The sequence below is a fragment of the Ambystoma mexicanum genome, chromosome 1q, assembly GCF_040938575.1.
Source record: "Ambystoma mexicanum isolate Mex_15411 chromosome 1q, UKY_AmexF1_1, whole genome shotgun sequence".
In the NCBI taxonomy this organism is placed as follows: domain Eukaryota; kingdom Metazoa; phylum Chordata; class Amphibia; order Caudata; family Ambystomatidae; genus Ambystoma; species Ambystoma mexicanum.
In genome coordinates, this window is record NC_090922.1 from 1,155,152,615 (window position 1) to 1,155,180,195 (window position 27,581).

Sequence of the window (27,581 nt, forward strand, 5' to 3'; positions counted from 1 at the left end):
CTCCAGACTAATTTGCAGAGCCCTGGGTTGTCTAACATTTCCTTACTCGTGCATACTTTATGAATGATCAGTGTCAATGTGTACACCAAAAGCCTGTACACAAATGTATAAAACAACACAGTTCTCTTCCTTTCCATCCCTTCCTTTCTCCCAGCACTCTCCTCCTTTTGAGGCAGTGGGCCTCATTACACGGTAGGCGGTAGCCATGGCGCTATTAGCGCCATGGCTACCCCTTTACCGCATTCCAGGTCCGTGTCCCCGGAATAGGGACTTACCAGGGTCATTCCGACCCTGGAGGACCCGGTAAATCCCCATTCCAGGAACCATTCCCCATTCGAGCCCCAATAGGGCTCAAATGTGAATGGGGAAGGAGCTAATAACGGTACCGCAAGTTGCGGTACCGTTATTAGCTCTGAAGTCCCTTAGCGGGCCCCTTCCATAATGAACCAGGCGTTAGGGGACGGACCCGCTAAGGGACCCCGTAGTAGGGCGGTAAGGGATTACCGGTGCCGGTAATCCCTTACCGCCTACCGTGTAATGAGGCCCAGTATGCATGCCACTGCATGTGCAAGGGTTGTCTGTGAACCTAAAAAATGTATTCATATATTGTATATATATTCATCATATAATGAATATATCCCTATATATTTTTCTAACACCTGTGCATTTGTGGTCATAACAATGTAGACACTAAATGCATTGATATGCAAGGGGAGGAACTAATATTTCTCATGTTAGTACAACATTTGCAAAACTAAGAGACCTCCATAGAATGTGCACAGGCTCCTTATTTTATTGTAGTAATGTGAAGCCTTTTTTAATCTGGCTTTTTACTGTGAAGCAATCAGGAGAAATATTTAAGACACACAAGGGCTAGTCCTTTTGCAGAACTGATATTCTCACAACATGGTGAGCATCAAAGCCCACCACCTGAACCTGAATATGAAATGAGTGTTAAGGCATCCCGCAGCGCTGCAGTGCAGAGAACTGAACCATTGATAGCATCAACATGCTAGGTACTCTGCGTTAGTTACTCTGTGATTCATCGTGTGCTATTTCTCCTAATAGTGGAAGATTTAGAAAGGAATGACGGATCCCCAGAAAAGCCCTTTCTCATGAACAACTCTCTGAAGAAGATTTTGAATAAGCAGAATGTTCACACCAGGACTCAGTAGAAGAAATGGACCTTTAATGTTCCTATTTATCTATGAGATGATGTCAGTTTAAAAAGTGCAAAGGAGTACTTTTTCAAGTCAATAATCCCTTGTATATGCATGTTTTTTTAAACCAAAGCTTATCATTATTTGATGCAATTAAATTGTTGAAGGGAATGGTTAAAATGAACACTGGGACATGTAAATACTTGACGCCTTCCAATTCATGAAAGAATGTGTGGCTTGGAGCTGTCACGAGAGACATGTGTGTGCGTTCCCCCATTGATAGGGTGATGGGGAGGCAGATCTGCAGTAGGCTCTTGCAATCAGTCGGAACCTTGACTTTTTTGAGAATCTGCGAGACCTGTTTACATTTTAAACTATTTTCTTACATTTCTGTCATGATCTTCAACTACTGCACCTCCTACAGTGGTGGTGTAATGTATTCAATGCTAGTGCAATGCATTTCAGAAACCCTTTCCTATCATAATTACACATCTTAAAGATGCGCTTAACACAAATCATGACTTCAAACTATTTTAGCGAACATAGTGAAATCAATATTTTTTCAATTACAAAAATAAAAGGACATTGCTATGCTTACTTCAATTTGAGTTCCCTCTCGTGTTTTATGTTAAAACAAATATAGCAGCCCAACTTTTATGATGTCCTCTAACAGAAAAGTGCCTTATTTGCTTGCCTAATATGCCCAGTTCGTCTGTTTTAGGCTGTCTGCTTGTAATATTTAACCACTTGCATTTGGATTTTCACCAAGAATCCATGAGTTTTTAAGGGTAATTAGCTGTAATAGGTTCACATTTAAACCATTGATTGCTAATCGATAGCAATGTGAAGATGGCACCATGTGTGTAGCTACTGGTGTTACCACAGGCTTTTCTCTTGTGATTGAACGCCAAACATTTGAATGTTGACTTTTCTACAAAATAAAAGTGTTAAAACATACAGAAAAATAAATAGGGTCCAGTTTAGGAATGGATAGTTTACATTCTGTGCTTATGGCAAGCATCTTTTGTAAATAGGGCTCCCGGACATCCTATTAGTACGTCTTCACACTAGTAGATGTGATTATTAATTATACTTTGGCACTGTATGGCCGTGTACTAATATAATTGATGTATTTGATACTCAATATTTACTAATATTATATAGTGTTTTATATATGGTGTTCCTTTTCTAACTTTTGATATTGACTTGTTTGAAAATTAGCCCTGCACCGAGCTAAAACTTTGGAAATGTCTTTTTGTCATGAAATTATTGCTGCTGCAATTTTAAGAACTACACATTTATCGGTGTGTTATGTACCATGTATTTTAGAAATGGCTGTACATAATGGAACTGTGAATAACAAATTGATAATTGGAAAAATAGGAAATGATTATTGAGTGTGTTTGTTTGTTTAGAAATTTATAACATTTATGGCCTAAATCATTTTTCAATAACCGTTATTCTAATGCCAAATAAATTACACGAGCATGAATATTTAAGCTTTACAATGTGTGCTTCTGCTGTGCAGAAATATTAGGAGCGTTTTGTTATTAAAAAAAACTTAATAACAAAATTGTTTGATATTGAATTACATTTATTGTTGCTTGGTGCTTTGCAGCTGTTACATTGACCTAATAAAGTAGGCAAAAAAAAATTGCATTTCTGAACTATTCTTGTTTTCTTATCTAAGACAAAATATTTTAAAATAAAATTAATTTAATAAAAATTCCCTGAAAACGATATGGTTTTTCCTGAGTACGAATGTTGAAAAGTAACGCTGTGAAAATATTGGTGGTTATAAGTTATTCAGTGGATTTTCAAGCACAAAATACTCCTCCCTTTAGATCTGTCTAACAATTCCTGTTTAGGCATGACAACTACAACCAATGAATTGAGAATACATAAGGCCTACTTCACCAAAAGGTTTTATAATGGCAAAACCCCATTGGAAAACGCTCTGTGAATTAGGCACATAGTGTGAGTATCTGCATGGTTTGCCAATTGATACCCTCTTGTTTGTTTCATTTTATTATGTACTTTCAGCCTTGCAATCTTTGTAAAATGAATACCTGAAGTAGGAAAAGCAAATAGAATAGAAAGAATAGCAAGGACATGATGGACACCGCAGTCCAAAAATATACCTTCAGAAAAAGGTGTGTTTGGCATGTATTAGGGGACAGAGACAAGGGGTTTGGGAAGGAACACAAGACATGGCTTAAAAGTGTAGGAAGCATATAAAATAATGCTGATGGGGAGTTGAGATGTTGAGATTTCTGCAAACTAAGTCCATACCATTTCAGTGTCCAGTAAATTTTGTTTTAGAAACATGATTGCATAATAAACATTGAATGCTTCCCCACCGAGAAACCACCAAAATGGTAGAAGTTATGCTACACAAGACACTTTACATGAAATCACATCACATTACATTTAAGGAATGAACAAAGTTAAAAGTGGATGGTGAATACCAGCGGTACAGAAAACTTCCATCAAAAGAGTAATGTTAAATATGAAATAAAATGGATCGTTGTTGCTGCTGAACAAAGAGAAGGCTTGCGGTGGCAGGACATTTCCCTATAAAAGGAAGTCATAGAAATAGTTTCTGTGAAAGATTTTAAATCACAAAAAAAGATACAAAAGGTATGTTTTAAATATTTAGGTTGCAATAGCATGGTCATGCTGAGATAAGTTGTGGTGAGCCACGAGGGAGTCACAGTCTTATATGGCAGGGTGGCCAGTCACAGAGGTATCCAGCCACCAGGAAGGAATTCCTAGTGGGGAACACTAGTCACCAGGATAATTTGGCAGAAAATCTGGTCACCTCTTAAAAAAAAAAAAAATTGAGACAGCAAGGAACAAAGTTAAGTTTTGCGTGTGACAAGGGGATGGCTATGGAGCCTCAGGAAAGCCGCAATCATCCCTGACTGGTGTACTGAACCACATTAGGGCCTGATTCACAGTGTTTTAATGGGATTTTCCTATTAAAAATCGCTTTGTGAATCAGGCCCACTGGTGTCCAATGATCAACGGGAAGGAAGTCATGGTGGGGAACATCAGATGCCAAGACTACAAGGCCTGTAAATATTTAGGAGCAACATCTATCCCAGAATCAGGTGCTCTGCTTCGCATGTCACATCATTCCTCTGTAGTTCCCTATGTTTTTATGTAAAATTATAATTAAAATTGTTCTTTTATAAGGCGCTTAATGCTGGAAACCAGTTTCTAAGCACAATACAGGGATCCCAACCTGTGTTGCTATGCATCGTCTTGCTTCCAAGACAAATGTGTTTCCCCTGAGCTATCCTCCCGGCCCAATGAGTGGACCAAATTAAATCCGGGCAAAGGATGGCCCTGTCTGATACTCTGTTTTGTGAGCCAAGAATAGAGGATGAAACAATTTAAGTTGGTGGCATTGTTAACTAGGTTTTGAGACTTGCACATCTGCCTAACATGCTGGGGGAGGAGGGGCAAGGTGGACTACACATTATGTACACTCTCTGTAGCTATTTAGACAGCAAAGCTTCTCCAATATTCCAGAAGTTTTTCAGTTGCTGATTTAATAATGAATCTACTTTTTAAATAATTATTTCTATATTACTTTTATGCTTTACACTGGCTGCTCCGATTCCAAATGCCATTAATGTGATAGTTATTGAAACAATTGAAGAATTCAATGACCTAATTTTTAGGGTTCAATCCTTTCTAGATTCGCCCTTTAGGAAAAATTCGGCTGGATTGTCCCAGTCCTGACAACATAAAATCTGTGTCTTGCAAATATCTAAACTACCCTTTGATCGGATCGGATCTCCTACTCTATAATCTATAAGCTACTGGTTCTGTGTATAACCTTTCAGATACCTTTCCATATTCGGCAATTCCGTGCACTAGTTCTTTTGCTCTTTTGATTTCCTTTGGTAGTCAAGAATCTCTTTAATCAGCGTCATCTGGATATAACCTTTGCATTGTATGTAATGTGTCTTTTCTATCTTGTAACGGCCAGTTAAATTATTCAGTAACTATGCACTTTTATACTTTGGAACATATTACTATTTGTATTCCATAACAGCTGAAATTTAAAAGAACATTGCTTACAAGCTTTTAAATAGCCTTCTGACAGTTTTGAACATGCATTTAAATAATACAGCAGCTATGTACACATGGTGTGTTAGAACCTCTACTGAGTGTCATTTGTACAGTCGCCACTCGACACCTATCGACATACATTAAAGCCATCCACAGAACCCTCTCCAACAATACTTGGTCGCCAAAATAGGCTAATGTAAGGTGTGTCAAGTATAATTATGGAATGTCTTAATGGTTGATGTGCATTCTGAAACATGTTAGTAGGTGCAATGTCAGTTGGGATAAGCGGAATAACTTTTTACAGGTTTTCCATTCCTAGTTGGGCATCATTGGGATTACAGCGAGGTTTCAGTTTCTTACTTGAGTTTAAATCTTAGAAAATTCCCCCTATATATATGGATATTCAGTTTATATCTCGTGAATGTGTGAAATCATCACTCATTCGAGGGTTTTGTTCTAAAGAAAAAGTCATAGCAGTTTTTGTTTTTCTGTGCATCTTCAACGAGATAATGTACAGCATTTGAAAGAGGATATAGTTCCATATCTCAGGTGCTCTTCATGAGTCCGCTTGAGGAAAAGGGGAGGGGCAATGTGTGGCACCTTTTTTGATTGTCATAAAGAAAGTCAAAATGTAGGACAGAGTCCCTCACACATGTCCCCTTGAACTTCCCCTCTCCTTGTCCTGGAGTAATGTGGGGTGAGGTGATGGTGCCTGTCCCAGTGTCTTTTTTTCTGGGGCCCTAGTCCTGCTGGGTGGCCAGTGAGTGATTGAGCTGGCCCCATGCTGGGGTAGAAAATAATGTACTATCCCTATGACTGCCTCCTGCCTGAGTGCAGGGATGCAGGTGGGGTGGTCTGGCAATCCCCTGTATACCTCCTCCAGTTCAGAATCCACTAGCTTGAGGTGGGCCCTCAGCCCTTCACCAGCCTTCTTTACCATCCTACGTTTAATCCCAAGGATAGGCACATATCTTCTGCTTTTCAGCTTCTAAACCATCAGCAGAACTGGGGGATGATTTGCACTGGGAATTCCTAAGACATGTCCCTCCAGAGGCACATAAGTGGATTAATGGGGTCCGGGTGCATGACCAAGATACAATGATGTACTACTCATATGGGTCTATCAACCAACCTCAATGCCCATCATCTGCCAACTTGGTTGTTGACTTCCAAGGCATAAAATAAGCAGTGTCGCATAGCAATTTGCTATGCAATTCTGGAGATTTGCTAATTAAATGGACACTTTTGTAGCAAACCTAGCTATTTAAGTTACCATGTTCAATGAAAGCACACTCAACCTGCATTTCTGTTTTGCCCTCACGGCGCTCTCCACCCTCGTCTCAGTTTACTGCAAACTTAAGGGAGCTAATGGAGAGAGTGCAGCAGTAATCATCTCCTCCACTCTTAACTGCCAAAGGCCTGAATCATAGACAAGACTTCTTAAAATCTTTTTATTATAATTGCAAACCAGACGTAATCGGGAAAATACTTTTATTAAGCTAACTATATTCTATCTGGCAAAGACCAGTTGTTGGGTGTCCTGACCCACGTTTGAGCTATCATGCTGCCACATTTGGTGCTGTGGGCTTAGAAAATCCAAGATGGCCAAAAAGCCCACATGTGCGCCAGAATCCAGGAGAACCACGCAGTTTGTGCGCACACCAAAATGGTTACCTAACTTGCCACCCACCAGTGTAAAGAAAGATCTTTGTTAAAAAAAAATCCACTGTTACTGATGTCAAAAAGTTGCTGAAATCGTGGCTCATAGGACCACTTTAAAGATTCAACCCTTTTGTGGGGTTCCACATAACCATTTTACTGGAAGGAGCCCCATCAAAACAATGTTAAGCAAGGATTATTTACTACCATGTAAGAACCATTCCTGTTTGGAATGCATTAATCCAAGGAAGATCCCAAAAATGGATGCAGTACCAACAAAATACCCAAGGTGGCGCTAGCGGTCTAAACTCTGACAGGAGAACTGAGTGCAGTTGCTGACAAAGGAATTTGACTCAGCTGACTTCAAAGGCTGCACATCCGGTCGGATCACCATGCTGTTTTACGCTGTAAAGCACTCTTCAAAGGGACACTCTAAGGAAAAGGTCTGTTTTGCAAAAATAAAATACTAATTTCTCTAAGTCAGGACAGAGATCAATCTCTAGAATGACGACCTTGGTAGACATGAAAATAGCGAGGGAGCACCTCTTACATAAGCTATTTGTGAGAGGTGAGTGGACTCACCAGGACCAAACGGTCTGGTTGCAGGCCATTGCGCAACAGGTCACTGAAACAGGGTCAGACATATGGAGAGATCAGGGTCCATTACATGTTGCCCTGAGTGAACTATATATGGCCCCTAAAGCCAAAGATGAACATAATAATATTGCCAGGATAGCGGCATACTTGTACCTATATATGGGAGACATGCAGGACAAATGTGCTGAAGGCCAGGATCTGGCAAATAGGCAACAGATGGCGTTAGAGAAGGCCCAATCTGATCTGGACTCTTCTGAGCAGAGGCTGCTCAGGAGCCAGGAGTCAGAAAATGACAGCAGACGGTACATCACTAAAATAAAGGAGGACATGGATGTGCTGCAACAGGAAAAGGCTGACCAGGATACCAGATTTCTGGCCTTGCAGAAGGAGTACCAAGAAGGTTTGGACTCCCTACTGCAGAGCCAGAAAAAGCTGGAGCAACAGTTAGACTTCAATAGGGCATGTGCTGAGCAGGTAGTCACCCTGCAAAGCCACCTAGATAGGGAGAAGGCAGAAAGCAATAAACTGATTTTGAAAGACCTGGATACCCAGGCAGAGTTTGACCAGGAGCGCCAGAAAGCTGGTGCCTTCCAAAGGCAAAGGGACGACCTGGCGGCACAGATGCAGGCTCTTAGTCAGGAAAGGGATACCTTAGACCAGGAAGTCTGCCACTTAAAAAGGAAAATGGAAGAAAATCACCTGGCCCTCCAGGGACTGGGTGACCTCCAAAAAGAACACCAGAACTTGTTAGAGCACACCAGGAGGGTGGAGGATGCTCTGGCAAGAAAGGAGCAGGTCAGTAGGGATGGGACTGAGGAGGTAACCCTCCTGCAGCAGAGACTGGCCCAGTACTCCAGGACCAATCAGGAGGCACAGAGAGAAAATGAGGCTCTCTGTCAGCACAATGATAGGCTCCAGCAACAGGTAGTGATGCAGGAGAGACTGATAGAGTCTAGTAAGGCCTTAACTGAGGAACTGAAAGCGCAGGCTCTTGCATTGCAACAGGGAGGAGGGGCTGATAGAGACGAGGTGCGCTGGGAAAGGGAGACTCCTGAGCATAACCTCAGGAGCCCTAGTACCAGAGACCTTCATATCTCTCAGTCCCTGGACTCTGTCACCCCCATGTCCCCTTGCGCACATGAGCCCAGGGCCACGGGGTTGGCAGATTACTATCCAACCAGAAGTATGGGGCTCATAGGCCAGGACCTCCCAGGAATGGAGGGGCGGGCATCCGGGTATGGGCACCCAAGCACAGTGCAATTTAGTGGGGAACCCCAGGAGAGTAGGCCCATTAAGGGCATCCTGAAAACTTCTGCCCAGTTAGGTCAGTGGGGGGGGGGGTACCCATCAAATCCTGGCAGCAAGGAGGAATCTGAAGACTCCTCTGAACAGCGCAGGACACAGGAGACCAGGTCCCCACATTCTGCCAGCCATTCCCAGGCTCGCAGAATCCGGGAAAACCTGGAAGATCAGACGGGCACCTCTGGGAGCAGTGCCTCTGAGTCAGAGGATGAATGGACCAGGGTTACCCGAACCAAAAAGGCCAATAAGGCAAAAAGGGCCTTGCTTAAGGACCCATTGAAGCAAATAAAGGCAATACGGAGTGTCATCACGCCTTATCATAAGAACACCAAGTATTCCGTTTGGGAACACTTGGAGCTCTATGAGCAAATGATGGAGACTTTCCATTTGAAGGACAGCAGTAGCTGCATCCAGTACGTCAAATGGACATTCTCCGCAGAATACTCCAGTTTCTTTGCGGGGCTGGAGGACCAGAATCATTTAAGATGGTCCACCTATAAGGCGGCCATCTTGAAACATTTTTCTGTTCACAGAAATCCTCAAGAGGCTCGCAAGGCAGCATACAATTTGCAATGTGGGGAGGATCAGGCCCCACAAGAGTTTGTGCAAGAATTAAAGCGTGCTTTTGCGCAGACCACCAGAAGGGTGCGCACAGACAGCAAAGAGTTTGTCAATACATTTTTCCATGCTCTCCCTAAATATATAATGACCCAGCTCGTGAGAGATTTTCATGAGAAAAGATCTTTAGACTGGGTCATTGAACAGGCTACCCGGATCTATAAGGTGCAGAAGCCTATCGAAAATAAAAATAATGCGCCGAAAAACCCCAAAACCAACAGCACCCCTGCTGCTGCCAAGGTGGCAGAGGTAAAGGTGGCCCCCGTTTTAGATTTGGAGATGGGGGGGCCTAAAAACCTGCCTGCACCAAATAATTCACAGCCCAGAAGGCCCTCGGGCCAGTCACAGATAGGGAGTCGAGGAGGTAGTCCCACAAATGGGGTCCCCCGCTCCCCTTACTATGTAAGTCACCGCTATAAGGGAAACCGACCAATCCTGGGTTATGTGTGGACTCCTCCAGCCCAAGGGGGGGGGGATCCAGCCAAGCACCTAACCCAGGGGTGTAAAGCCTTGGAGGAAGCTTCCTTCCCAACTTGTAAACAGCCCCTGGAAAACCAGGAACCGGAAACAAAATCTCCTGCCCCTGAAAGCCTGCCTCCCACGGAGCAGAGGGGGGGTAGGAGAAACAAAGGACCCAAACAGACCCACTTTGTGGAGGAGGTACAGATCTTCCAATTTGAGGGAGAGGGATCCTCAGAAGATCCTGGGAAAAGGATCTTCTCCTTCAGAGATGGGGGAACTCCTCCCAAGGAAAAATGGGTCCCAAGGGATGCCAATTCAGACTGGGGAGATGTGGAGACTGACCTACCGCCGCCCATTCTCATCCCAGAACCGACAATACCAAAATCCCTTGGTTCAAACCCATCCTGGTGACTGCCTCCAAAAAGGGGGGGGCGGCCCAGAACCGGAACCAGGGGAACCCACAATGGCTCTGATCTCCAGTTGCCAACTTTTTCTTTCAGATTCCCAAGACTCTCCACAGAATTCTGCCCAAATCTCTTCTCTTGCAATGTCCAAAACCAGAAGGTTAGCCCACCAGTTGTCCAAAAATGTGCATTATCTGTGCCCCCTTGAGGAGAAGGAGGGAAGATACTATGCCCCGGTACAAGTACAGGGGCAGGGTACAATTTTGGCACTGGTGGACACTGGATCCCAAGCTACCCTTCTGTCCAAAAGGGCCTTTGAGGAACTAAATGCAGGAAGGGGGGAGAATTACCAAATTCCTCTCACCTCTCCTCCTGGACAACTTCAGAACTTTGACGGGAAGGAAATTCCCGTTGAGGGGACTGCAGACTTGGACATTAAAATTGGGCGACACAAGGTGAAACACCCGGTCACAGTCGTGGCTCCAGAGGGCACTCCTTGTTTACTAGGGAACGACCTCCTGAGAAGGTTGTCACCCCTAATAGATTGTGTAAATAAGGTCCTCTGGACCCAGACTAGCCGACCAAGAAAATTAAAACAGAGTGTCAACCATGTCAGTTTAAACGGCACCTGCCACATGGTTGAACAAAAATCTGACCAAGTAGAATTCCACTTCCAGAATAACCAAATTCCAGACGTGACAGTAATAGCAGTAGGACAACAGACTGGTGATGGGGGGGTCCTCTCTATTTCTGAAAATCAACCTTCCTTCCAGTTTAAGGTGGTATTCCACACTGGAAGGAAACACTCTGAAATTCTTCACCAATCCACAATCAGAAATTCCCACTCCCATAGTCCAGAAAGATGTGAAATCAGCTCAGAGCCTGGCTGATATTCAGCAAATTGGAGAGCAGTTGTTCATCCCTGTTCAGTTAAATGATGGGAAGGACTCTGTTCTCGCTCGAGTGTGTGTGAACAACGGTAAGAGCTTCATCAGCGAAGCCATGTTCCGCCAACTCCCAAAAGATCCAGCCATTCCCACATTCAAACTGATAGACAAATGGGAAATGGACCTGGAAGCACATAATTCCAAACAGCTCCTGCCAAGCAGGTGTATGCTCAACATCTCCATTGGCAACAAGAGCATAGTCCATAATTGTTGGGTCGTGCGAGACGTCACTGCCGCCTTTTACTTAGGCAGTGACATTCTCAATCGCTTTGCCATTAGTTTGGACCTAATAAACTTCAAAGCTTGGTCCCGATTAGCGGATAATCCCATGGGCTTTGATGATCCAGAAAAAGCATTTAGGTCAGCTCAATTGCTACCTTATGCAGTTGAAATTCAGATTAAAGAGGAAGTCACCATCTCAGAAAGGACCCGACAATTCTCCCTGGAAGTGAAAGTTAAAAGAGGACAAAAATTGAAAAACCCTGATGCTTATATACATCTAAATGCTTCTCTCCAACAGCAAGGGTTGGGGGTAAACCCAACTCCATTAGTCAACATATAACATGACACCATTCCAATAGAGGTGGATAACAGCGACTTAAAGAGTATTACTCTAGCCGCAGGCACCATTATTGGAATGGCGATTGATGACCGACATTTCTCCATTGATTTAGGAAATGAACTGTTAGGGCCAATCCCCAAGGACTGTTTTGACAGTGACAGTGAGGACAATACAAAACCAGACAGGATTTTCACCCGGCATGGGGGGAACTTCCTGGTGTACACGTCTTGCCCTTATGGTAAGGAAGATGTGACTTGTGACTTCAGGAGGGATGAGGTGATTTTCCAGGTCCATGAGGGCTGCCTTTCCCACCTGAAGCCTCCAGTCCAAATCAGCACTCTGACCAGGGACTTCTCCACCCAGCTGGAGGAGGCCGCTGAGATAGCCAAACCAGAAGTCTTTCCAGGCTTCAGGCAGATGGTGGAAGAGAGAGTCAACCTAGCTGATGCCTGTGTGACTCTGGAACAGAAGCAAAAGTTGAAACAAGTTTTCTTGGATTTCCAAGATCTCTTTGCGGTAGACTCATATGACTGTGGTCGCACCGACATCCACACAACAACAATCCCCACGGACCCTGGCATGACTCCAGTGTTTGTGAAGCAATATCGCTTGCCTCTCGCATCAATGGAGTCCCTTACTGAAATAATTAAGAACCTGGAGTCCCGGGGAATAATCCGTCCAGTGCACAGCACTTTCAATAATCCGGTGCTGGGAATATTGAAGCCAAAAGGCCAGTGGAGACTCTGCGCCGACCTTAGGGAGCTCAACAAATGGGTCCATACTTCCCGATGGCCTCTGCCCTACATTGACCAAGGGCTGGCCCAGATACAGGGGTCACAGGTATTCACTGCAATAGACCTGACCAATGGATACTGGACTGTACCTGTCAGTAGGGAGGACCAATACAAGCTGGCTTTTACCTTTGGGGGCCAGCAGTACACATGGACCCGGACTCCCTTCGGATACCTCAACTCCGGCAATATATTCACAAGGCCATGCCCAACCTGGGTGCAAGGGGTAACCTGGTTTATGTAGATGATGTCCTCATCAAAAGTTCATCTGTGGAGGAACACATAGCGGAGATCTGTTATGTTCTGACACAGTTGAGGGCCGCCGGAGCAAAATTTTCTTTCAGAAAGCACAGTGGTGTAGAACCCGTGTTAATTTCTTGGGGCATGAGATTACTCCTCAGGGTCTCTGTCCCCAAGAAAAGAAAGTGGAAGCACTCCAGAAACTGAAAGACCCCACAACTCTGCGGGAACTAAGCCTCCTTGGACTGACTAATTACAGCAGGAAGTTCATTGAAGGCTACGCAGAGATCAGAGATCACTAGACCCCTGATTCATCTCTTGAAGGGGGGGGTCAAGTGGGAATGGGGTCCAGAACAATCTGAGGCGGTAAGACAACTCAAACGAAGCCTCTCACAAGCGTCTTGCCTAGCTTACCCTGTCAGAAACAAGGAGTTCTTCCTGGAGACGGTTTTCTCTAATACGTGCTTGACGGCAGTATTATATCAAAAGCATGACAAGGTCAATAAAGTAATCTCCTATGCGAGTAAAACTTTATCCTCTGTGGAGGAAAAATTCAACGATTGTGAGAAGGCACGCATGGCAACGGTGTGGGCATTGAAGAATTACCGCCCGTTTATCCATGGGGAACACATAGTGGAGACTCCACACCAGCCTCTGCAATATCTCCAAAGTGACAGAATCCGGGCCGGAAATGTGAGTAATTCCCGAATTATTTCCTGGATTCTGTCAATGCAAGGCTTTCCTGTGGAGGTCAGATATGGCCAAAACAAGAAGAGTCCCCTCGCGCAAGGTCTGGCTGACTTGCATGATTGTGCCAGAGAAAACTGTCTCGAGGACGAAAGTCTAAAAATCAAGGACAACATGGAGGCATACCTTAATTCCCCACACAAAGTCTTTGAAGAAGACAAGTGTGAGGGAATGCCCACTGTCTATGTGGATGGATGCTCTTACCATGTTGACAACGACGGGGAGAAAGAACTGGTGGCTGGCGTAGGGAATGCATGGGTGAAGGAGTTCCCAGAACCCTCCGCTGGATACAAAATTGGTCCCCGAAGTAGTCAGGTGGCAGAATTGATGGCTGTGCATCAGGCCATCCTCACTGCTGTCCAGCATCAACTCCACGAACTGGTCATAATCACAGATTCGGATTATGTACGGAACGGGTTCGTGGACCACCTGGTTAATTGGAAAACCAGAGGCATGTTATGTGCTAATAACAAACCCTTGAAACATGGGAAGTTAATCCAAAACATTGATGATCTGGTCACATCGAATGGGATGACCATCTACTGGAAAAAGATCAAGGGTCATTCCAAAGTAGAGGGACCAGACAAAACTGGAAATGACTTAGCTGATCAGATGGCCAAAACCGGGGCCATCCAAGGGGATCTAATCGAAATAGAGTCCCTGTTGGGGGAAATCCAGGTCACTGCTATCACTAGGTCCCAGACAAATGCTCACAATGATCTTTCAACTGCACAATGGAGTAAGGAGACCACTGATGCTGATTTAATTACAGCTCAGAAGGGGGATTATTGGTAAGTTTTACCAACACCTTGAGCACCCTGAGAACTTTCCCCTGACGGATACCGATTACATTGGGAAAGAGGACCTAAGAGTGTTGATGAAATGTCCAAAAATGTTCCGAATCCAAGACGGTTTGCTGGTAAGGAAATCCAAAGCTGGCCACGATCAGTGGGTGGTTCCTACCTCATTCCGAAGCCTGATGTTAAGTCACGCCCATGACGCGGCCACCGCCGGTCATAGGGGGTTTCACACAACACTGGAAATCTTAAGAGAGGTTGCATACTGGCCACAAATGGGGCAGGACCTCGACCAATACTTGAAGGGGTGTCTTGTATGTGCACAATTTCAGCCATCATCCCTCACGCACCGTGCGCCTCTCCAAAAGAGGGGGATGACACTGCCATGGTCAGATTTACAAATCGACTTTGTAGGCCCTGTAATCCGCTCGTCTAGAGGAAACAAGTACATGTTGACCGTTACATGCTTACCAAGTGGGTGGAATGTCTCCCAGCCCCAAACTGCAAGGCAGAAACAGCAGCTGCCCTGATGATTAACCACATCTTTTCTCGTTTTGGTCTACATCAAAGGATTGAGTCAGACAGGGGTAGCCACTTCACCAGTGAAGTAATGACAAAGATGTGGGAGATACTGGGGTCAAAAGGAAGTTACATATTGCTTACCGGCCAGCTTCTTCTGGGGCAGTAGAGATATATAACCGAACCATTGTGAGCATCTTAAAAAAGTTTGTGGCAGATTCTGGGCCAAGTTGGGATATCCAATTACCTCTGGTCCTAATGGCCATCAGATCTACCCCTTCATCTGCAACTAAAATGTCACCATTTGAGTTGATGACTGGAAGCAAGATGGTGCTTCCTCAGCATGTGCTCTACAGAACCCAAGAGCAAACGTTGATAAATGCCTCCACAACTCATGAGTATGTGGAGAATTTAAGGAAACACCTTCAACATGCTTTTGACTATGCTCAGCGGAATCTAGAAAGATCAGCTGAGAGTATGAAGACCCACTATGACCTGAAAACTTCCAGGAAGGAATATCAGGTGGGGGACCAGGTCTATTTATACAACTTCCAAAGAAATCAGGCAAGACAGGGCACATTTTTGCCTACATGAAAGGGACCCTTTGAGATTATAGACAAGATCTCCCCTGTGGCCTACAAGATCCGCATCCCCAAAGGCAGTTTGGCAGAGGGGGAAGACAAGTGGGTCCACATAAACCAGTTGATGTGTTGCCATCCCAGGCACACTTTGCAGCAACTGGAGGAGTCCTCTGCAATCCCAGAGGGTACCGCTCCAGAGTAATTCAATTCCAACCGTAAAAGATCCTACATATAGCCTATCAAATTCTGTGTTTCTCAAGTTTATGTGTTCCTGTCTCTTAATTTAAAAAAATGTGCATGTTCATATCTGTTGAGTTCTAAAATATATATGCCACCCCACTATATCAATGGTGGGGGAGAAATGTCCATGAATAGGTATTGCCGCTCTTCCTTTGTCGTCCTAGGAGAAAGAAAACCTGGAGACTGGCCAAGGAGGACGATCCGGAGACCGGGAGCAGAGACCCAAGGGGCCCGGGGTACCGCCCAATCTTCCCATCAGGACCGGCGAGGAGAACCGATCGATCAGTACCGGATGGAGGAAAAGATGCTGAACTGTGCCATTTGCAGAATTGGGAGAAGATTATGCGGACATACCAGTACGTGGGTCAAAACACTCTTTGCACCCGACTCCCCATCGACTCAGATTTAAAGTGCAGTCGGGTGGGGGGCCTTGTTGGGTGTCCTGACCCACGTTTGAGCTATCATGCTGCAGCATTTGGTGCTGTGGGCTTAGAAAATCCAAGATGGCCAAAAAGCCCACATGTGCGCCAGAATCCAGGAGAACCACGCAGTTTGTGCGCACACCAAAATGGTTACCTAACTTGCCACCCACCAGTGTAAAGAAAGATCTTTGTTAAAAAAAAATCCACTGTTACTGATGTCAAAAAGTTGCTGAAATCGTGGCTCATCGGACCACTTTAAAGATTCAACCCTTTTGTGGGGTTCCACATAACCATTTTACTGGAAGGAGCCCCATCAAAACAATGTTAAGCAAGGATTATTTACTACCATGTAAGAACCATTCCTGTTTGGAATGCATTAATCCAAGGAAGATCCCAAAAATGTATGCAGTACCAACAAAATCCCCAAGGCGGCGCTAGCGGTCTAAACTCTGACAGGAGAACTGAGTGCAGTTGCTGACAAAGGAATTTGACTCAGCTGACTTCAAAGGCTGCATTTTAATCAAAAATTAGCCACCTGCTGTTCCCAGAGGCCAGAAGCCTGGGAAACCCTCTCACCTCAAGAGATTCACATCACAGCCCAGGATATCACATGGTCATAATAACCAAATGCAAAGTGACCACCTGGTCTGCTGACCTCAGCCTCCCAGAGACCACACAATAGGCTCTTGCACTTGAATAGAATATGTTGATTTTGACTGTGTCCTGTCAACAAAGGCCTGCCTGCCAGCAGAGGCATGGTTTCTGACCCACCCATGTTTCTAGGTGGAGGAGACTAAAGCTCTGAGAGCTGAATTGCAGTAAAAATACAGTTTATAAAAATACTGATAACTCTTTGTAATCAAATGACAGGAATGTATAACTTTGAGAGCCTTCATTTAAAAAATGTACCTTCGATTCAAGCCCAAACTCCAATTTATGTGATGTTCTGGGGCAAAACCCCGCTATTTATTGACACCACATACTCTGTGTTTAAGCTAGAGATATGGGAATTTACTGGAGTAGGTATGGACAGCCTGTGTATATGTGTATAACTTTTAATGAAGAACCAAGGTTGCATAACCCACTAAAGTTGAAAATAAGTTGCCATTTTTGAATGCAAGCCCTCAGGAAGAGCAGATTTGGGACAGAGACTACCTCATGTGATATGTAATATGTACATGCAATGACAAACCACTATGTATTTGATAAATATGTATCTTGATCAAATATAGATTTGTGTGCAATTTGACAGGGGAGTGTCCTTTCTGCAGGCCATATAATGACATCGCTCTGACACTCCACTTCTTTCCCCCAATCAAGAGAGAAAGGAAAGCTTGACCAATGATAAATTGAGAGAGGGGTTGGCTTAGTGATGCTGCGCACACACCCACTTTCAAAACATATAAAAGGAACATTGAAACCCAGGTGGAGACATTGAAATCCATTTGCTGCAACGCGCTCTGCCGGACCACACAACATCCAGAAGGCACCAGATCCAACACTTAGACTTTAAAACTCCAAAGAACTTGATCCAGAACTCAAAGTAAGGGCCTAAACCCACAGACTGAGAACTCTTCTCAGCAGGCCTCAGCATCCAGCAAACCTAACCAACTATCAACAGCCGGGCGAGCTGTTTGAATTCCCTGCCTAGAACATTGCCGGGACCGGTAGCAGTGTCCAGGAGCCGTGCAGATCAGCGCTGTGTCCGGAGCAAGCGGGACCAGGAGCCGTGCAGACCGGTGCTAGACCAGACCAGCAGAACCCAAGATCCAGGAGAAGTGCCGGTGACCCATAAAGCAGAGCTGTACTCGGAACCGGAGACCAGATCGCCGTGAAGTGCTGTGCGCAGTGTCCGAATCAGTGACAAGGTCGCCTTCCTGTCCAAGATCTCTTGTGAGTACTCAGCAAAACTCAGAACATATCCCTTAGTTTAATATAATATAATTCAATCTATTTAACCTAAGTAGAACTGTCACCTGTCATTTTCTAGCTGCAAGCTGTAACCTGTCGCTTTGAACTTTTAAAATTTCAAATCCGAAAAACAACCTTTACAAAATCGTTCATAACTCTGTAACCGTTTGTGCTAGGAACTTGATTTAACTTTCCTCTGAAAGCTTAGAATCTAGGCTTTTCTCCTTATAGTGCCTCCGTAATCATGATCCACGCACTCGCGAAATTCACCGCGATTTGCGATTTGGCCTGATTTCAGCCACCTGTAAAAATCAGCAGCTTTTGCCTGAACTGCTAAAATTTCGTTTGCCTCCTAAGAACCATCCCTGAATCATTGCTAGAGTGAGCCTGAACTAATATTAACTAGATACCACTCACCCTGAACCTCCTGAAGGGAATTAAAAGCATTTTCAGCATATTTCTCACTTCATTGTCACCATATTCAAAGCATTTTGCCTGTGTTTCAAAACTCCTATCTGTTGTATAAGCTGCTGGGGGGGAATTGAACTGAATTCTATTTGATTGCATTCCTAAGAACTGTGTGCTCTCCTCTTCATCTCCTTACATTGCATAAAGGGGGGGGGGGTGAATTGTCCAAGAAAGTGATTACATTGTCTTTTGCTGAAATCCTATCAAGTTATTTTCTGTACTGCATTTTCATTCCACATTGCATCTATTTGAAACCATAAAAGTATTGTTGCTATCTTATCCATCCTATACCCACTCATCATTGATTATAAAGAAGTGTGCTAGTGCCAGATTACCCATTGTTGATCAACATCATATGTCTAAGTGTACTATCAGATATTAATTTATTATAAAGTGTGATATATATATATATATATATATATTGTTTAAATTCTCAAATAAACCTTTTAAACTTGCAAAACAGAACTACTTCTTGGCTCAGTGGGGTCAGGGGGATTCTAAGAGAGGGGTGTTATATAGGGGTAGTCATCCAGAACTCATGAACTGGACATAAAGATATATCAATAAGGGTTTCCATTCAGTATGCCAGACTAGGCATTGACTTAGCTGTAGTGTTGAATTGAATCCTCTTACACAGTATGTGTTAACTTAATTTATTTTAAAAAATACAGTCATGCAATTCTTCCTAAAAAATGTAAGTTGTTACATAATGCATAATTACAGTATTGCTTCTGTAAACTGCATTGTCTCCTTGCTTTACAGTTAAGTTTAGGTTTGTGTATCTAAACCTCATAGTGTCAACTATATTTCATTTTACTGGGGAGGATTCATCATATTAACAAGTGAATACTTGAAAATGATTTGTGGTGACATTTTAAAAGCAATGTTATTGCAACATTGCTAATAAAATGGGTTGGTTGCTAATCTAGACAATTTTAATTAGCAAACTCTGCTAATCAATTTCTGAAAACTAATTTATACCTTGGACTTCATAACTAAAGTTGGCTGTGCTAACCTCTCTTTGAGTCTGTCTCTCTGTTGAGGAAAGGGGATCTTTATCTTGGATCACATCATCTTTAGGCCACTCCAGCCAACCAGTCAGAATGGTGTCCGAATTTGGGCACTATGGATTCTGTGCCTTCTGGAAACACTGGTTAAAGTCGGGAACATAAGTCCTAAGAATGATATTTTTTTAGTAGACCAGATAAGATGGCCAGCCGCACGTTCCCCTTCTGGAGAAGATAAACTGACCCATATCCTTTGGGTAGATGTCCCAGTCCCTATGTGCACAGTTGATTAGACCCACTTAACTGAGGTTGACCTCTTCTTGGTAGAACAAGTACACCCTAATTCTGAATGCTGACTTCCCAAGTCCAGTAGATACATTATCACTTTGCCTCTGATATGTATGGGCATGTAGCATGCCAACACAGGGGGACCATGGTGGGTTGTTTTTGAAGGCCCCAAGCAGAATTCCCTTTTACATGAATAGTAGGAATTTAAACACAAACAAAAACGGCTTGGCCTTTGTTTTTTTTTGTTAGTAAAATTGAAGAGCCATGTGGAAAAGGGGCCTACCTGTCCTTAACAAAGGAAAAGCTGCAATTTAATTTACAAAAGAAGAAGGAATCAACAATCACTTTCAGATAGAAAACTGGATTTTTTTAACATTGACACAAGTGTGTGCTAATAAAAGCAGTTTAAATGTGAAAATGTATCACTACTAACAGAAAAATGTCACAGAAAAGACATGATGTGCAGGTTGACAAAAAGCAATATATATTATTTTTCACATACAAAACATCAGTGACATTTAAAAAGCCACTTTCTCTTCATGGAAAAATGTCAGCCCAAGACAAACCCTTTTGCTGGCTGTGGGAAACTTCACAAGGAAATCTCCCACTGCCAGTCTGGATGTTACATCTCCCATCTAATTACCAACTGCAATAGAATGCCCTGCTAAAGGTCTCGAAATTCAGTGTTCTCCAGATCGGCTGGCTCTGAAGGCATTGACTGCCAGAGAAGTACCCCTTTGCTGGAGCATGACCAATAGGTGTGGAAAATGGGGGCAGCAACTTCAAAGAGCAAGATTCCAACACAAAGAAACTGTGGGTACAAGCTGAACCAGTGAAAACAAATGTCCTGAAGGCAGGACAATTTCCATTTGTCCCACAACTCAGGGAACTGTAATGGCTACCTTAGATGCGTTTCTGACTGATCTGAACATGTTCCAAATGTGAGAGTTGGTGAGCGGGTGGAGAATGAAATTAGGGAAATGGGTAATAACTTACATATTCATAACTTTTATGCTTTTTATGTAAATGTCAGAAATGTGACACATGGCTATGCTACATGGTACGGACATGGTGGTCACTGTATCTAATTCCTTATGATTAGCTAAATCGGAAAATATGTATATTATGACAGTTGCTAGTAAAATTATAAAGTTGTGATACATAACACACTTTTACAAAAAATGTGAAAGAAGAACAAATGGCGATTGCAAATGGGAATTGCCATATGTTGCTCCAGGCCCTTAAACCAATCCTGACCTAGAGGCAGGGTTTGGGAGGAGAGAGAAGGGTAACTCTCAAATCCTAGTTGCAGGAATTATTGCAGGGTGTAAGTGACTTCAATCCAGCAATCCAACTAAGGCAATGCCTAGTCTGGGATGCCCAATGGAAGCCCTTATTTATATATTTTGATGTTAATTTCTTAAATCTGTATGATGAACCCTTAGATAACGCCCCTCTCTTTGAATCCCCCCGACCTCACTTAGCCAAGAAGTAGGTTTGTTTTGCAAATTAAAAGGTTTATTGGAAAAATTAAACAATATATATATCACACTGTTATGAATAAATTGATATTTGATAACACACTTATGAATATAATAGTGATCAACAATGGGTAATATTACAAGAGCACACCCTCTTTAATCAATGAGGAGTTGGTATAGAAAGAATAAGGTAGCAGAGACTACTTGTATGGTTTCAAGGAAATGCAAGATGGGAAAGAATGCAGCACAGAAATAAACTTGATATGGTTTCAACAAGAGATAATATGATCATTTTTTCCCTTGTGACAACTCACTCCCCCCCTTAGGCAATGTAAAGAGATGGAAAGGATAGCACACAGTTTTCAGGAATACAATCAAATGAAGTTCAAATTCCAGTTCCCCCCAGCAAGCTTAGAGAAAACCGGTATGCTTTTAAACAGGCAAAAATACTTTTAAATGTGATTGCAATGAAGTGAAAATTATGCTAAAATAATTTTAATTCACTAAAGGAGATTCAGGGTAGGTGATAGTGACTTTGAATTGGGACAGGTCAACACTAGCAATGATTCATGAGCGATTATCAGGTTGAAAACTAAATTCAGCAGTTGCAAGCAAAAGACAGCAATTTTGACAGGAGCTCATTTTTAAATTTTTCAATTTGCGACACTTTTTCCGAGTACGTAAAGCGCGATTACGGAAAAACTATAAGGAGTGCAGTTTAAAAGATACGGCCGTTTTTGTGGAGGTAGATTTTCAAAAATAAAGTAAATCTTTCAGAATGACAGATGACGCTTTTAAAGATTTGAAATCACAGAATGGACACACGATTTCTATGCAAGTCTGGTCAGGTTGAAATGGTTGAAATAAGATTATTTTAGACTAAGAGATTGGTTCTGTACAATTCTTAGACTGGATACTCACTCCTAGTTTTGGACTGGAATGGGCCTGGGACTGCACTCTCGCCACCGGACGGTCAGGCACTGGTTCTGCTCACAGCACACTCTCTGGTCTGCTATCGGCACTGCACAGCGGTCTGGTCTGGTCGATCTGGATACAGCACTGCTCTCTCTGGATTTCGGTTCAGGCACGGGGTTCTGGGCCAGAAGCGAACAGCACGGCAAGGCTGTTGAATAGTTTGGTTAGGTTGCTGGATTCTAGGGCCTCTGAAAAGGATTCAGCTTGTGGTTAGGCCTCTTTTCTCCAAGGTTCTAGAGTTTAGTTCTGGAGTCTATCTGGAGTCTAAGTTCTGGAGCCTGTAGCCTCAGGAGTCTGGAGTTTGTCTGGATATGGTCGGGCAGCGTGCTGCACAGGAATCGATGAGTAGTGGAAAAATAAGTGTCCCTATCTGAGTCTCAGTGGTTCTTTTTATGTGTTCTCAAAGGGGGTGTGGAGGCTGACTTTCTATGCCCAACCCTCTGAGGATCCTGATAGGTTAAAGGATTTACTGTCCTCTGACTGGAGAAGGGAGTAGTGAGTCAGAATGAGTCATCAGGTATCATCTTTATGGCTAAAGGAAAGAACACTCCCCCTTGCATTTACTTAGAAAACAATTTTTCATAACCAAACATGCTTCCCAGATACACAAGTTGTTGAAATGACATGTACACATCACAAATTAATTAAGACAGGTCTCTGTTCAACCCTGCTCTTTCTAAGAGCTTGGGATCAGAAATGACAACTTATTCGCGATTTTTGTGGGTTTTGCAATATTGGGTTTGCACCAAACCTTACACAGAGGTACACACCCTCTCTGCGCATATTACTGTAAGTTTGCATTTTTCTAGTATAAACCCAGTGTGTGAGGGATGTTGGCTGAAATTGTGCACACACAAGACACCCCTTCAAGTATTGGTCGAGGCCCTGCCCCATGTGTGGCCAGTATGCAACCTCTCTTAAGATTTCAAGTGCTCTATGAAACCCCCTATGACCGGCTGTGGCCGCATCATGGGCGTGACTTAACATCAGGCTTCGAAATGAGGTAGGAACCACCCACTGATCATGGCCAGGTTGGGATTTCCTTACCAACAAACTGTCTTGGATTCGGAACATTTTTGCACATTTCATCAACACTCTAAGGTCCTCTTTCCCAATGTAATCGGTATCCGTCAGGGGAAAGTTCTCAGGGTCCTCGATGTGTTGGTAAAACTTACCAATTATTGGATCCCTTTTTGGGCCATAATCAAATCAGCATCTGGGGTCTCCTTACTCCATTGTGCAGTTGACAGATCATTGTGAGCATTTGTCTGGGACCTAGTGATAGCAGTGACCTGGATTTCCCCCAACAGGGACTCAATTTCTATTAGATCCCCTTGGATAGCCCCGGTTTTGGCCAGCTGATTAGCTAAGTCATTTCCAGTTTTGTCTGGTCCCTCTACTTTGGAATGACCCTTGATCTTCTTCCAGTAGATGGTCATCCCATTTACGGTGACCAGATCATCAATGTTTTGAGTTAACTTCCCATGTTTCAAGGGCTTGTTATTAGCACATAAAATGCCTCTGTTTTTCCAATTAACCAGGTGCTCCACAAACCCGTTCCATACATAATCCGAATCTGTGATTATGACCAGTTTGTGGAGTTGATGTTGGACAGCAGTGAGGATGGCTTGATGCACAGCAATCAACTCTGCCACCTGACTACTTCGTGGACCAATCTTGTACCCAGCGGAGGGTTCTGGGCACTCATTCACCCATGCATTCCCTACGCCGGCCACAAGTTTTTTTTTCCCTGTGGTTATCAAAATGGTAAGAGCATCCATCCACATAAACAGTGGGCATTCCTTTAACGCTCACCTGATTCCCACGGAGGCGCCGGTCTTGGCAGGATGGTGTCTGTGACTCGAAAAGTGAAGTGCAGTACTCGATTGGCTTCCGGGGCTGAGCCTCTTCGCACTGTGTGTCTAACTCGAAGAGTGAGATATCTGCAGGTGAAAGAATATGGGGTTAATGATCTGGGGTTGTCGGGTATCTCTCTCCCTTTCCCTTCCTCGCTTTTCCGTGGATCCCCAAGGTCAACGTGCTCACCTTAGATAGGTGAATGCTGGACTCTCCATCTGCGTCTGGTGCAGGGTGCCGTTGCCAGTTCCTTCACTGGGTGAAACGTAGGCCTTTTGACATCAGAGAATTGCTACCGTCGTTAACTGCACGAACGGTGAGTTTCCGGACACCTTTTAAGTCCTTACAGTCTTTAGGTGCGTGGGCACGTTAATGTGGAACAGGGCTCTGTATAATGCTTTTTCTATTTGTCTTGCAGGGCTCTTGAGGTAGAAGATGGTGTGAAGAAAGCCGAAATTCGAGCCAGAGTCTTGGAATGACGCGCTTGGAAATGCGTAAGTAAATGCCGGTTGCCTGCTTTTCAAAAGCTCTCCAACTGTCTCTTTTCCCTTGCAGTTGTGAGTTCGGGTGTTGAAGAGACGCTGGAAAACGCCGGAGTATTTGCAGGAGCCCTATTGTGGCGGGCGCGATGGCGCGTAAGTAAAATACCTGTCTATGTCTCTTCCTTTGTCTTTCAGGTGCAGGATTGCAGCGTTGAAGAAAACCGGAATTCCCGGAGTGCCGGTAAGTAATTCCACACAGGAATAACTATGCTTTTGTCTTCACAGGCGGAGGAGCAGCGTGAAGAGATGGTAGCTGCCGATGGATCAGGTGAGGAAAGCGCTGCGCGTGAAGGTTGCCGTGCTAACCTGTTGTTTCTTGTCTTTGCTGGTGCTACTGAAGGCTGGATACAGGAATGGTAAGCGTTTGTTCTTGCAGGTTCAGGATCGGAAAGAAGAAAACTGGAACAGACACGGTGAGCGTTCTGCTGCAGATGCAGAATAACGCGAAGCACGTTTCATCAATCGGGTGTGGTTTAAATAGCCTTGGAGTGATGAGGCATCTTCCTCCACGACTTCGCCTAGGTAAGAAAAGAGTTCCTGTTCCAGAAGAGTTCCAGTGTTGTATCCAGGGAGTAGAGCTTGCCCCACCCAGGTCAGAAAGTAGTCCCGGCTCAGAGAGGATTCCTATGTGGCTGGTAAGTAAGCAGCATGGTCTGCTGCAGGTAAGTCAACCCAAGCATCTTCATACAAATTATGAGCCCGGCGCTTCCAGTGCCGGGACCAGTGACTTTGATGAGCCTGGTGCCACCGGCGCCAGGACAAGGTCCAAAAGGTCCCAGTGGGGACCGGCTGGTGCCTAGGATGAAGGTTAGGGGCCTACTTCCAAGGATGTTGGGCTGGTCCTAGCTCCTTGGAAGCAGTGATAATGACAATTCCCTCACACTTGTCCTCTTCAAAGACTCTTTGGGGGGGATTGAGGTATGCCTCCATGATGTCCTTGATTTTTAAACTTTCGTCCTCGAGACAGTTTTCTCTGGCACAATCATGCAAGTCAGCCAGACCTTGTGCGAGGGGACTCTTCTTGTTTTGGCCATATCTGACCTCCACAGGAAAGCCTTGCATTGACAGGATCCAGGAAGTAATTCAGGAATTACTCACATTTCCGGCCCGGATTCTGTCACTTTGGAGATATTGCAGAGGCTGGTGTGGAGTCTCCACTGTGATGTGTTCCCCATGGATAAACGGGCGGTAAGTCTTCACAATGCCCACACCGTTGCCATGCGTGCCTTCTCACAATCGTTGAATTTTTCCTCCACAGAGGATAAAGTTTTACTCGCGTAGGAGATTACTTTATTGACCTTGTCATGCTTTTGATTTAATACTGAAGTCAGGCATGTATTAGAGAACCCTGTCTACAAGAAAAACTCCTTGTTTCTGACAGGGTAAGCTAGGCACGGCGCTTGTGAGAGGCTTCTTTTGAGCTGTCTTACTGCCTCGGATTGTTCTGGACCCCATTCCCACTTGACCCCCGCCCCTTCAAGAGATGAATCAGGGGCCAATGATCTCCGCGTAGCCCTCAATGAACTTTCTATTGTAATTAGTCAGTCCAAGGAGGCTCCTTAGTTCCCGCAGTGTTGTGGGATCCTTCAATTTCTGAAGTGCTTCCACTTTCTTTTCCTGGGGACAGAGACCCTGAGGAGTAATCTCATGCCCCAAGAAATTGACACGGGTTCTACACCACCATGCTTTCTGAAAGGAAAGTTTTGCTCCGGCGGCCCTCAACTGTGTCAGAACATAACAGATCTCCGCTATGTGTTCCTCCACAGTTGAGCTTTTGATGAGGACATCATCTACATAAGCCAGGTTACCCCTCGCACCCAGGTCGGGCATGGCCTTGTGTAGGAAAATGTTGAATTCATTGCCGGAGTTGAGATATCCGAAGGGAGTCCGGGTCCATGTGTACTGCTGACCCCCAAAGGTAAAAGCCAGCTTGTATTGGTCCTCTCTACTGACAGGCACAGTCCAGTATCCAATGGTCAGGTCTATTGCAGTGAATACCCGAGACCCCTGGATCTGGGCCAGCACTTGGTCAATGTAGGGAAGAGGCCATCAAGAAGTATTGACCCATTTGTTGAGCTCCCTAAGGTCAGCGCAGAGTCTCCACTGGCCGTTTGGCTTCAATATTCCCAGCACCGGATTATTGAAGGTGCTGTATACTTGACAGATTATCCCCCGGACTCAAGGTTCTTAATTATCTCAGTAAGGGACTCCATGGATCCGAGAGGCAAGCGATATTGCTTCACAAACACTGGAGTCATGCCAGGGTCCGTGGGAATTGTTGTTGTGTGGATGTCGGTGCGACCACAGTCATATGAGTCCACTGCAAAGAGATCTTGAGAATCCAAGAAAACTTGTTTCAACTTTTGCTTCTGCTCCAGAGTCACACAGGCATATGCTAGGTTGACTCTCTCTTCAACCATCTGCCTGAAGCCTGGAAAGACTTCTGGTTTCCCTATCTCAGCGGCCTCCTCCAGCTGGGTGGAGAAGTCCCTGGTCAGAGTGCTGATTTGGACTGGAGGTTTCAGGTGGGAGAGGCAGCCCTCATGGACCTGGAAAATCACCTCATCCCTCCTGAAATCACAAGTCACATCTTCCTTACCATAAGGGCAGGAAGTGTACACCAGGAAGTTCCCCCCATGCCGGGTAAAGATCCTGTCTGGTGTTGTATGGTCATCACTGTCACTGTCAAAACAGTCCTTGGGGATTGGTCCTAACAGTTCATTTCCTAAATCAATGGAAAAATGTCGGTCATCAACCGCCATTCCAATAATGGTGCTTGCGGCTAGAGTAATACTCTTTAAGTCGCTGTTATCCACCTCTATTGGAATGGTGTCATGTTCTATAATGACTAATGGTGTTGGGTTTACCCCCAACCCTTGCTGTTGGAGAGAAGTATTTAGATGAATATAAGCATCAGGGTT

The 27,581-nt window shown here is 44.2% G+C and overlaps 1 protein-coding gene across 2 annotated transcripts in view; it reads left to right on the forward strand.

Annotated features, from left to right (window-relative positions):
• Nucleotides 1-2,900, forward strand: part of SLC44A5 (solute carrier family 44 member 5) — a 1,500,346-nt gene extending 1,497,446 nt beyond the window's left edge. For both annotated transcript variants that reach the window (XM_069641897.1, XM_069641899.1), the window contains one exon: nucleotides 1,069-2,900. In XM_069641897.1, coding sequence (XP_069497998.1) covers nucleotides 1,069-1,175 — 107 coding nt within the window. In that variant the 3' untranslated portion in view covers nucleotides 1,176-2,900. The remainder of the gene's footprint in view (nucleotides 1-1,068) is intronic.
• The last annotated feature ends 24,681 nt before the right edge of the window (nucleotides 2,901-27,581 follow it).